Source organism: Sinohyriopsis cumingii, chromosome 7 (assembly GCF_028554795.1).
Source record: "Sinohyriopsis cumingii isolate HCF-2022 chromosome 7, ASM2855479v2, whole genome shotgun sequence".
Taxonomy (NCBI): domain Eukaryota; kingdom Metazoa; phylum Mollusca; class Bivalvia; order Unionida; family Unionidae; genus Sinohyriopsis; species Sinohyriopsis cumingii.
Genome location: NC_142967.1, coordinates 59,106,019 through 59,119,045, shown reverse-complemented (window position 1 = coordinate 59,119,045; position 13,027 = coordinate 59,106,019). Strand labels below are relative to the sequence as shown.

Sequence of the window (13,027 nt, the reverse complement as noted above, 5' to 3'; positions counted from 1 at the left end):
TATTTAGGCAAACTTATATTTAACAAAAATTACGTGCATACTTAAGTAATTTATTTAATTTTCTGTTTTCATTTTGTTTCTGCGTAAGTTAGATTTGTATATAATCTGATTGAACGGTGACAAGAATTTAGCAATCGTGAGTTGCTTTAACACTACCTCTCCCTTTTGACTCGACTATAATTTGTTTATGCATTGGACATTTTATATCAGTGCACTGGTAATTACTTTTTTCTTTGCTTAGAAATTGTAAATACTCAACTCTTCAAAATGTCATCCCAGTATGACAACACAACGAACATCAATACGGTTCGATTCAACGCTCGCAATTAGGCTACTGTACGTATTTATATAATGGCGCCACCGCATGTACATTGTAGATTTGATTGCACACTGAATTAAGCACATACTATGGAGTCGAATCATGGGCACCCTTGCGCTAAACTTTAGTATTATTTCCAAAATACAATAATGAAGTTTCCGAAATAATGCTTCGAAAATCATGCTAATATTGCAAAAGATGAGTAGTTTGCTTTGATTAAGTGTCAACTTTCATGACAGGAGGGAAAAAAACTTCCTGCTTTTGGGAGTCGCTCCATGCCTACCTCCCGATTCCATATCTTCCAATTTTTGCAGAGAACTCCTGATTATTACATTATGTCTTTGATTTTCATTTGTTCTAAACAAGAAAAGTCCTACATGTTCAGTTGTATCACCTGTGAATTATTGTTGTGACAGAATAATTACTTTACTAGAAAGAATTCACTTCTTCACTAAATAGAATGTTAAGTTTAAACAGTATTCATGTAAATTGATTATTTTCTTTAATTCTACAACAATAAAAAAAAATAAAAAAATAAACTAGAACAAAAAATAAACCACAAATATATAAAATCCTCCCGATTTTAGGTCTCTTTTTCTTATTCAGTCTCCATACTTGGCTTTGGAAAAGTTCATAGGTATGCCTTACACCCCATTTTACAAAATTATGGTAATCATGCTAATATTATGGAACAAAAGGCAATTACACATCAATGTATCAGTATAGTTGCTGGTCAAAATTCCCTCTTAACACAAGCCAGTTTCAGGGTTTTAATGATTAACAGACCTGTATTGCTGTCACAAAATGAAAGACAAATTTGCCGACTATCAACATAGGAGATGCCGAAACATAAAGCTTCCCACTGTATGGAAAGTTATGTTTGTTCAGCCAAAACACAAAACTAAAATTGATTGATGTTGATCTTAGTTGAACTATATGAAAAATTTAGCCTTTATTATTACCACTCTTCATGAACATGTAAATTATGATGGTTATGTGCCTTGTACAATTAAATGTGCATACCTTTTTTAAAATATTACCTCAGTTTGTAGGATTGCCTATATCATTAAAAATGAGTAACTCATGAGCGTGTGATTCACCATAAATGAAACAGCTATTAAGGACTTGCCAAAATGTTATCTGGAAGAATGCAATTTGGTCAAAACAATGAATAAAGCAAAATCTGCATCTAATATATTTGGGAAAAAATAAGGATTTAAGTGATGCTATGCATGCTTTGCACTGTGTAAGTACTGTATATTATAGTTCAGCCTGGTCTCCCGTGTAAACTCAACTGCCTCATGAATTATGAAGTATGTATTTACCTTTATTTAATTTCATGTTAGAGAAATCAGAAAATATGCACATGCAAAATAATAACAAAATCAATCATAGTACTTTATAACATTGTAATAAATGTTTGTTTAATGAAAGTTATTTTTTTACATGCCTGTGTCTTAGGACACAGAAAAAATTACTGTTTCATGGCCCAGGATTTACAGCCATTACAGTAGTCAACAAAAATATCTAAACTGTCAAGTTTAGACATTGGCCCACGGATAAGCTGACCCCCTTACTTCCAGGACTTTAATTTTTCCTAAATTATTCGGCTTATATGTTAGTATATATGGTACTTAACATTAATTTTATTTTGTTACATTCGATTGGTGATATGCATGAAAATAATCAGATGTTTGAGAATGATTTAAGAACACTTATTTGTCTTCATTTAATGGTTTTCCAAGTAGTTTGTATCAAGTCTCCTGTAATTGCTACATTTTCCTAACATCAATCTTGCTTTGAATGAAATGCTCCTGGTTGTTACTGACAGTCACCGAGTACAAGATGGAAACGACATAAAATAAATGAAAGAAACTGTAGACATATATGTAGAAGAATGCAATACATATAAACACTAAATAAAGATGGTGATATATGTATTGTGGTGAGATCGCAGGGTATAAAACTTGCAGAACAAAAAGCAGTATGAACTGAACTTGACCATTTGTTGGTAAATTAATTTGCACAGAGTTAACATATTTCACCCAGACGACCGACAGTCAATGAAATTTTGTGTAAATTGTATCCCTCTCTCAATTTGTTGGACTTGCCTGCAGGTTAGTGCCTTGCAAATTTGAGCCTGCCCAAACTAAAACTGAAGTATTCCTGGGAGTTGGGCAAGTGGATGTGTAATCCTTGAACAGTTTACAGGATTTCACAGGATACATGTATTTCATATATAAACAAAAAAACAGTTGAGAAGAAAGATACACATGTATGATAAATACCCTATAAACTTTATGGAAATGTCTTGAAAATGCAATCTGTCTTCGGAGGCTGCCTCCTTCTGCCAACAAAAATGCAGTTTCTCAAAACATGTGGTCTATCATAACTTGTTTATGCACAAGGACTAATTTTCAGCAGTGTTTAAGAAAGAAAAATAACCACAATCATGGTACATCTACAATATTCTTTATTCATTAAATACTAAATGCATTCATCTGAACAATTTCTTTATGATAAAACATGAAACACATTTATATTTGAAGATCACATGTACTAGTACATGGACTGCAAAATAAACCATTAGGTAACATTCCTCCAGTAATATTACATTTCTTTCTTTACTGCAGTGTATGTCATTGTTAATTAACATGTTAATGTCATCAGTGATCCATTGTATTAGCAAGCGCTGCAGTTGATTAGGCTTTGGAGATATATACACACAAACACATCAGGGCTCACGCAAGCTATGTGCACTTGTACAAGGTGCCGTTTTCAGTGGGTGCCAAATCAGAGTAGAAAAGGAGCACAAAATACGGACAAGGGAGCTGAAGTGAAACATAACCTTTGTTTTTTCTTCACATGAAAATTATTATTTTGTTCATAACTTGCAACAATTTCTATTGAGCTTTCTTATCAGCAAATATTTTGATGGTAAGTCAGGGCAAATGTCTGTTTAGCACAGGGCACCATATTTCTGTGCTGGCCCTGATATATATATATATATATATATATATATATATATATATATATATATATATATATATATATATTCACTGACAACATAAAGAGGTTAACTTGATAAACAAAGGATGTAACTGTCTGCACCAAGGTGAACAGATGATAGCTTGTTGTGCAGGTTATAATCACTGTAACATTTAAAACAGAAGAAACAACATAACTCTTTAACAACGACAAATGAATCCAGAAAATCATTCTAGCTAAGTAGTGACTCCAAAGACAAGTGATGTACATGACTACTACATTACATTAAAGCCCTTTTAAAAAAATTCTCATTGTGACATTCTTGGCATTGTGCAGGTTTTGACACATTAAAAAGAGACCATAAAAAGCTCTGAACTTACTCTGTAAGTCTACGACAATTTCCTCTGAAGAATGAATGGTCAGGTGTAAAGGGTATTCATATGACTTTAGCATTACAACTGGCATTTAGTGATGTGTACTTTTGGCTGGTTTACAGTCTGTAACAAATGACACCATGTGCATGATCGGTAAAATTGGAGGATCTGGCAGCCAGCCTAATTTTCCCCCCCAAAATCTAAGAACAGTCATTACTTTCTTTAATGGTCAGTTACAAAGGATTTAATAAAGGTGATAGGTGTTTGTTTCTAGTCTTGCCATATGATCATTCATAGTAGTGTTATTTAGAATAATCTGCACTTGCATGCATACCATCCTAAGCAATCAAGGTCACAAAGGATTATATCAAGGTCAGTGGCACTGACCTCAGTTTTTTGCAATGTGGTTATTCATAGCAGTGTTGAAATGTATATTTTGGCAAAAAGTTATTGAGCTGGTCACTCTCTACTGGTGGTCACTGATGACTTTGCATTTATATAATAAAATCAATCTGTACAATTGTTGTAAATATTGGCATTTAACATTGGTTTTAGGCAAATCTTTACCTTCAAGTACAAATTCTACATTATATCTACATTATAAATTTGATTTTAAATCAAATGCATATCTTTTGGACAATCATTTTTTGTTTTATATTTTAAAGTTTTAAAATGAAATTGCTTGTTCTAGGGGTAGCTGATTAAGTATTTATACCTATTTTTAATTACAATGATATAATCTAGATACTAAACTACTTTTTTGTGGGTCAGTTGTTTTCTCTGGGGTTTTTCTGGGTTCTTCCTCCACCATTAATACTTGCTGCCATGTATAGCCTATCATGTGCTGAAAATTGGCGTTAAATCTTACAACAACAACAACACTACTTTTTCTATTTCAGTGATGATGAACTGAAGCATTAAATAACAAAATCAGCACACATCAAGTGATGTTATGTAGGTTATTCTCTTGTTAGAAACCATGACCACCAACTTTATGGCCTTGTTACAACAATCTCTACATACAATTGCAGATTTATAGTTTTTTTAGTTGTCTACTTACTCATAATAATGTTGTGTATTGGTTGGATGTTATTTGCCTTGTTTTGCATTTTCATAAAAAGGAGTGATGTAACATAAAACTTGACCATAGAGCGTTTTTTAAATTTCACAACATGGCATTTTCTTCATGTATTTTAGACCTACCGGTAATTTTTAAATTGTTTTTGGCTAAATCTTTTATCACAAACTTGACTTGGCTTTCTATAAAATTGTATTTAATTCTTAATTTACATCCCAATGAATTATGAAAACAGACAGTCTAATGTGTCTGTCATTACTATCCCTTATCACTAATGATTTCAAACTGATTTTATGAAGAAAATAATGCAAAGACAGCAGCTGAAGTCTTCAAAATATATATTTTTAAAGTGCTTTCGCTGATTTTATACTTGAAGAGAATTGTAACTTACATATAGATGTTTCACGTTTGAAACACAAATTAGCAGATTGTCATCTTCAAATGACAGACATTCATATCTTGCAGGGGAAAGAGTTAATGGTCAATCAGTTAGTAAAACACACGCCCATGAATGTGCAAGAATTTGTTTTGTAGACACAATTGATATGAACACCTGCCACAAATTTCGTCCTGGGCTATGATAGTAACTACCTGGCTGGGTTGAGGAAGCATCTCAAAAGCCATATATACATATATATATATCTATCTACACACACATGCACACACAAAGGTTATTAAAAAATATAATAAATCTACCAAAGGTACAATTATTTAAGATCACTAAAACTGATAAAACAAAAAGTCCCATGAAAATACAAGCCAGATGGAGTAATAGTTCATAAATCTTAGTCTCAAAAAGATGACAACATAACTGCACTTAAAAAAATTGTGCCTATGGTTATTTCTACAAATTACAATTCACAAAAGATTTTCCTATAGGAAAGTATCAAAGAAAAATATTCTAGACAAAATGTGCAACAAATAAAGCTGTTGCTCAAAATCACAATTTTGTCATGGTTTGAAGTATATTTCATAGATGACTTCTGTAAAACTTTATTACCCTATTTAGATTTGGGAGCACTCATATCACATACATTTTGCTGATATGGTAATCTTAAAGGTGGAGTGCAAACAATATGCAGCTGAGTGTGCAAAGCAGGAGTTGGACAACTGTACTGGTCAAAAGGTACCGGTAACCCTCATTGACCTACTAGTTCATGTGTAGAACTTAATCATTATGTATTCAACTTGCTGTATCAAAATGTGGCTTCTCTGGCAAGAATGTTTTCATATATTTAGTGCATATTTGTTGCTACAGAAAGAATAGCTTGAAACTTGTGATGTAATGTCTAAATTAGCTTTATCCTAACAACATGGTTAAATTACTTTTTCTTAATCAAAATGGGTCTGAAGACAAATTTTATTGAGCATTTTATTAGTGAAACTAATTCCCTCTTTGCATAATGAATAGGTTGTCTTAATTGGTGTTTTTTTGTGCATGTAACAGCTGAGAAACACTATTTTTCATCAACTATACAATACCTGCTTTGGAGATGGTAGCCTCATTTCGGTTTGATTTACTAAATTTACTGTCACTAAATAAATAAGTTGCTGAATCTCTTTTAAATTTAAAGCCAAAATTATTATCTAAGGTGAGTTTAACAATCGAGGAAATCTGTTTTGCCCTTTAACCCTTTACCTCATAGAGCATAGTGACAAAGTGCAGCACGCTATAAATAGAACACCTGTTACCTAGCTGACCGCATACGCATTGGCATGCCTGTGAATTGTTAAGCAATGTAGTGGTGTTACGTTTAACAGCAGTTTTAACCATTTTACGTTTTAGGTAGACATCTATTATATGTGGAAAAATTTAAGAGTAAAGACCGATTGTTATAGCTGTGTAATTATTTTTCATGGAAGAATATTTTATTTGCTCTAAAATCGAGAGAGAACTTGTTCACCGTCATGTCAGTGAGGCCGCGTGACCGACCATAGCTGCCATTTCCCATACTCGAAATTTACACGTTTTTTCGTCTGCGTCAACATCACTAAGTTATCTGAATTTGATAATCAATAAAAACTAATTACTGCTTACATAAATATCAGAGCCTTTACCAAAGTTATTGAATCTTTCGTGGTTGTGATTCTAATTGTGAAAACTTCGTAAGTACTGAATGAAATCCTGCCTGTGAATTGTTAAGCAATGTAGTGGTGTTACGTTTAACATCAATTTTAACCATTTTACATTTTTGGTACACATATATTATATGTGGACAAATTTAAGAGTAAAGACCGATTGTTATAGCTGTGTAATTATTTTTCATGGAAGAATATTTTATGTGCTTTAAAATCGAGAGAGAACTCATTCACCGTCATGTCAGTGAGGCCGTGTGACCGACCATAGCTGCCATTTCCCATACTTGAAATTTACATGTTTTTCGTCTGCGTCTACATCACTAAGTCATCTGAATTTGATAATCAATAAAAACTAATTGCTGCTTACATAAATATCAGAGCCTTTAACTAAGTTATTGAATCTTTCGTGGTTGTGATTCTAATTGTGAAAACTTCGTAAGTACTGAATGAAATCCTGCCTGTGAACTGTTAAGCAATGTAGTGTATGTTACATTTAACATCAATTTTAACCATTTTACATTTTTGGTACACATATATTATGTGTGGAAAAATTTAAGAGTAAAGTCCGATTATTATAGCTGTGTAATTATTTTTCACAGAAGAATTTTTGTATGTGCTTCAAAATCTTGAGAGAACTTGTTCACCGTCATGTCAGTGAGGCTGCATGACCAACCGTAGCTGCCATTTCTGATACTCGAAATTTACAAGGTTTTCATGTGCGTCTACATCACTAAGTCAACTGAATTTGATAATTTATAAAAACTAATTGCTGCCTACATCAATATCAGAGACTTTACCTAATTTATTGAATCTTTCATGGTTGTTGTTCTAATCGTGAAAACTTCGTACGTACTGAATGAAATCCGCGGCTGCCATTTTGGAGTGGAGATTACGACCCAGTTACTTTAAATAGCAGATATCGACCAGTGAATGAATAGCGACCATGTGATCTGACGTAATTATCATTCGCAAAAATGAATGTAGTATCTAATAGGAGGGTTTTCCCCGAAAGTGGCACTACGAAAACTAGCTCAAAATGGCTGATGTTTACAGCAGGCGTCAAAAGGTGCTTCTATGCGAATCTTGTAGAGGCGTCAAAAGGCGCTTCCATGCGAATGGAGTAGAGGCATCCAAAGACGCTTCTATGAGGTAAAGGGTTAACAGGTCATCACTCATCAGCACAGTCTGCACATATACAGTCATATCTTCTGTTGTTAATACCTGGTAGATCAAGGTTGACCAGTTTTGCTATAAATTTTTTGCTGAATGAACATTGTATACCTGGATCTGCTTCTTGGTCTGACAGTGTTGGGCCAAGCTGTTTAGCTCTTCCTTTATTGGAGGATGCAAAATATGGGAGCCAACTAGCCTCTCGGGCTGCCCTGACAATTGTAAATTTTAATAAATCTTTGCCATGACCAAAAAAAAAATTTAAAAGGTTGGCAATAAAAAAAGAAATTGAAGATAAAAACAACACACATGATTTATCTTTGTACTTTTGTTTAAATCAGTTTCAAACTCATTCCACTGTGCCTGCAAGAATGACTAAGTTGAGCTGAGCAGACTTGAAACTCACTCAGCAAGACTATAACAAGTATTGGTTTCCTCTGAAAGCAGGAACACTTTTGCTAAAGCATACAAGTAAAAAGAAAATGTGATAGTTGAATCAAACATTATGAACACTCATACCAGCTTTTTCTCTGCATATACTGCTTATTTTTTATTTTTAGCATTCTTCTCTTTAGCTGCCTTCTTGTCATCCTGAAAGACATGAAGAACACTGTTTTTTGAGAACCAAGAATATGCAATACATGATTTATTTTTATACAGAAGGTCAGGAACCTAGATACCTGCACATGCAAGGTTAATGCTGCTCTGATTACCATATGAAGCAAAATATATAACAATACATGTATATACATCTGAAAACAACATAAAATCAATGTGTTTGTCCAAATTTATGTAGCAATATTTTGATGTGCAATGTCGATCATAATGTATATTAAATTTCATCACATAGAAAAACATAGAAGTGATTGGTACGGCAAGTTTGTGTTATGCGGAAAAGTGGCAGATAAATAGGATTTCTGAGAATTTATAGTATGGTTCATGGAAGTTACCAACACATGAAACTGGCAGACACTGAGTAAGATTTTACAATAAATAATAAAAATAAATAATAAAAAATCTTTGGGCCTAACAGATGAGCTAATAAAAAAGCAAACTAGTAAATGTGCATTCATTGAGTTTCATGGGTATAATTTTTCGCTGATTTCCCAAAAACTGAATTTGGTTTTAGTCTTATTGTCATCACATAACAAACTTAAGTTACACATCATACTCAATACAAGCTGTAAGAACCTGCTATATATACAATCATCTATAAATTCTAAACTTTACAATGAACAACAGAATACTGTACCTTTTTCTCAGCTGCAGGTTTCTTTGATGTTTTACCATTGGAAGCTGACTCTTTTTTCTTGTGCCTTCCCCAAACCTCGATATTCAGGGTCTCCTCTTTCAGATACTCCACCAGCTGCAAAATGCATAAAGCATACAGAATAAATTAATTTTACATGCCATGAGCTGTTTGTTGTGCTATAAATATAACCTCAGGTTTGAGATTCTATTCATCAGATGTGTCTTTCGAAGATGCTTACGGTAATATTACAAGACTGTTACAAACCAGTGTCTCACCTGTATTGCTGGTATGCTATCCTCCCTCCATATCTTACTTGCAAAGCCTTTAATACAACAAACGTAAAGCAAATGGCACATGACCATGTTCCTACTAGTGACCTTAACCTTTAAGCTAGGTACTACTTGTAAGATAAAATCTGGCATGTATTAGGGTTAAACAGTGCATAAGCACAATGTCCATATTGTACTGATTCAAAGTAATGTTTTTAAAATGTAAATAAACAACTGCACAAAAAAACTTATGCAAAAACCTTGAAAAATAACAAACATTAATACGCATTACAAGATAAAAGGAAAACATTAAAAATTTCTGTAAAATATGGATAAAATAAAATAAAGGTACAAAATGCCAAAATCATTAAGATCTTGAAGTTAAAGCTGTTATATAAACTGTGAGCCAATCTATGGTGCTAAATTACACTGAAGTTCTTTAATAGAGATCACATAAAATATTCTGTCTCACTGAATGGAACTCAATAAACTTAACAAGAATGTGCTCCAGTGTCAGTGGACGGACACTGGCAGGATATGCACTCTGATTGAGGGACATCTTTCAGGAGGTATGCATGACTTGCGTATGTGCATCCTATATGCAATTAGCATAATACCACTCATCTCTGATTTGTTTTACAGGCAGTTCAAGTTGAGCAATATTTAAACAAGGACACTCCCATTTGCGGGGAAGTGTCAGAGGACTGAACAATGATGTGATTTGGCTAGAATTCTCTGAGATACCCATTTACTAAAAAATGTGCTTTTTCTACTCAAAACATTTTGAAGAACATTCATTATTAGGAAAATAAGTAACAGAAGAAATGAATAAGCATCCAGTCTTACCACACAGGGCTTGAAAATTATTCCACTCATCAAATACTTTCAAGATGCTTGTAGTATTGGACAAGTGGCCTTTTCTGCAGATTCATTATCATGTGCAGTGTAGAAATAAAAATGATGCAGGACAAGTACAATTTCGAGGTCACAATCATTGCAGGACTAGTGGCCAACTGAACATTTTTCAACCCTTGATCACATGTACTCTTTGTGGGAAAAAATGTCTGGAATCCCGATGTGAAGGATAAATCAGTGTCCTAACATATTATTTTAAATTATGGTCACAAAATACATAATATCAATACAAGGATAATAGAAATGAATGATTTTTCCTTACCAAGAAAAGAGCACTAAACCCACATGCCATATTAAGTTGTGCTGACAACCACTGGATCTGCTGGTCAACATCACCATTGCCACTGGGCCTGATAGATATCACCATTGCCACTTGGCCTGATAGATATCACCATTGCCACTGGGCCTGATAGATTCAGTTCTCAACTCTTTGATGCTAGATTTCGGATATAGAAACTCAAGGAGGCTGACTGTGTATTGCCAGCGAATGGCTTCTATAATGTCTCAAACCAAAATGCTGCATCTGAATGTGAGGTTTGCAGAGATTATTTGAAGCTAATGAACTGAAATTTTCATGAAGCATGGGTTATATCTTCTTTTCTGGCCTTCACTGGAAGCACCAACTGGGTCTTGCATTGCTTTCAAAGTATCAGTTTTGCAGAGGATATGACCACTTTTTGGTTGCATGCCAATGGTAAATGATGCTTTGAGGATGGTGCAGTGGCAATCACTGGCAATTATTGGGAGGCTTGGGGATAGAGAAACCTTGTTTCCCTTCTTCATTAAAACTGCCTCCAGGGCTACAGAGTTCACCTTTTGTGAACAATCTCTCCATAGTGGCTTAGACTAGTGTGGCTTAAATGACAGGTGACAGCTGGAGAGCCAGCTCTTATGCTGCCTGCTTCCAACATCTTCAGCTCAGCCACCAAACAGAAATGGCATACCAAACACATCTGTATGACATTATCTTTTATTTTAAATTCATTGCCAACAGAGCTGCTTCTGATCACCATGGTATTACCACATTAAAGAAGTACTGAAATCATACTTCCATTAATAAGCAAAACTAGTCAAAGAGACCATGTGGGGATAAGAAGGAATAACTGGCGAAGGTCTATACATTTTATTAGTGGAACTTAATTGAACTTGAACTGATTTGTGGTAAATGAATATCACAGCTCATGAGAAAATGACTGAGAAATATAATAATCATCGAATTTATGGATTATTTTAGTGACAAACACTTAAGTGTATCAGATGAAATTACTGGCATTATGTCAATTCCATGAATTTGTCAAATGAGAGTACATCAGTGGGACTAACACTCTACCTGGCAAAAATAGTTTGCAGGAATTCAAGACAATGCCGTACATTCTTTCTCAGTGCCAAGTGTTGAAAATATCTTTATATTCTTTAGTAATAATATTTTTAAATTAATTGGTGTGGTAGACATATTGGACGTGAGACTGGGATAATTTTTATTTAGGATCAAGTACACCTCATTAGGAAAAACACATCAATATGACCATCCATTCAGGGGGAGAATCAAAAGTAGGATTTTTAAGACAGCCATCATGTTAGCCTAACTGGATGTATGATTTGAGCCCTTTTCATTTTAACCCACCTGAGGCCCCATGCAGCCAAGTGGTCTAAGGTGCTTGCCCAACAGATCACTCACACATCTCATCTCTGTATTGGTTTCAGTCTCAAGCTTTGCCAAGGTGGGTATGTGAGAAAGGTTGCAAGTAGCTTTCTGTGGGTAGGTGGTTTATTCCATGGTATTCTGGGTTCTTCCTCAACCAAATATACTGGCTGCCATGTGAAGCCTGTTATGTGCTGAAAATGGCATTAAACTCACACTGCATGACAAAATGGCTTTCCATTTAAGAGGAGTTGAGACAGTGGTTATGGTGGATGTCAGATCTGCAACATTTTGATTTGGGACCAAAGAAGACATTACAAGAAGACTCCACTCCAGTTTGACAAGACATTTCATTTTGGTGGAGTAACAAAAACAAATTCCAAGATAGGTTCCTTATCTATATTAGATGTGCATCATTTCCATTATGGACCAACTAGACATCATGAAAGCCTTCTCGTGAAAGAACTGTGTCAATATGTCCTGCTATCTACGAGGTAAGATTAATACCTTTTCATTTACCACCAAATAAAATTCATTTAGTAAAAACCAAAGGCTGGTAAGGTCATTAATTCAGAAGGAATGATACAAAAAATTCAAGATGGCCACTGTGGTGGAACTATTAGATGTCTGAGTGGCATTAATTCATTAAGAATCAACTGGATATCATGAGAACTCGTTTAGTGAAAATTCCATGTTTATAAGGACCATCCATTGAGAAAGCATACCAATATCAAGATTACGAAGATGGAGGCAGTGGCAGCCATAATGGATGTGCAAGTGGTACCATTGTTACTTAGAACCAAAAAGACATCATAAAGAGTCTTCTGGTGAAAACTAAAATGACTTTCATTCTGGAGAAGTAGCAATAAAAAGATAAAAGATGTTCATGATTTTCAAGAAGGCTGCTGAGATGACAACACTAGATGTCACATCAACACCAT

At 34.2% G+C, this 13,027-nt stretch overlaps 2 protein-coding genes across 3 annotated transcripts in view; one reads left to right on the top strand and one right to left on the bottom strand.

The window, feature by feature from the left end:
• The window catches only part of LOC149795336 (kinesin-like protein KIF28), a 206,148-nt gene that overhangs the window by 19,051 nt on the left and 174,070 nt on the right, over window positions 1–13,027 (bottom strand). Inside the window, exons 22-23 of one of the 2 annotated variants that reach the window (XM_089965111.1) lie at window positions 9,261–9,374; window positions 8,528–8,599 (exon numbers count right to left, since the gene is read on the bottom strand). In XM_089965111.1, coding sequence (XP_089821237.1) covers window positions 8,552–8,599; window positions 9,261–9,374 — 162 coding nt within the window. In that variant the 3' untranslated portion in view covers window positions 8,528–8,551. Of the gene's footprint in view, window positions 1–2,775; window positions 8,600–9,260; window positions 9,375–13,027 lie in introns of those variants that run through there. The other variant, XM_089965110.1, reaches the window with a different exon arrangement.
• Window positions 1–13,027, top strand: part of LOC149795338 (uncharacterized) — a 252,889-nt gene that overhangs the window by 230,080 nt on the left and 9,782 nt on the right. The window lies entirely within an intron of this gene.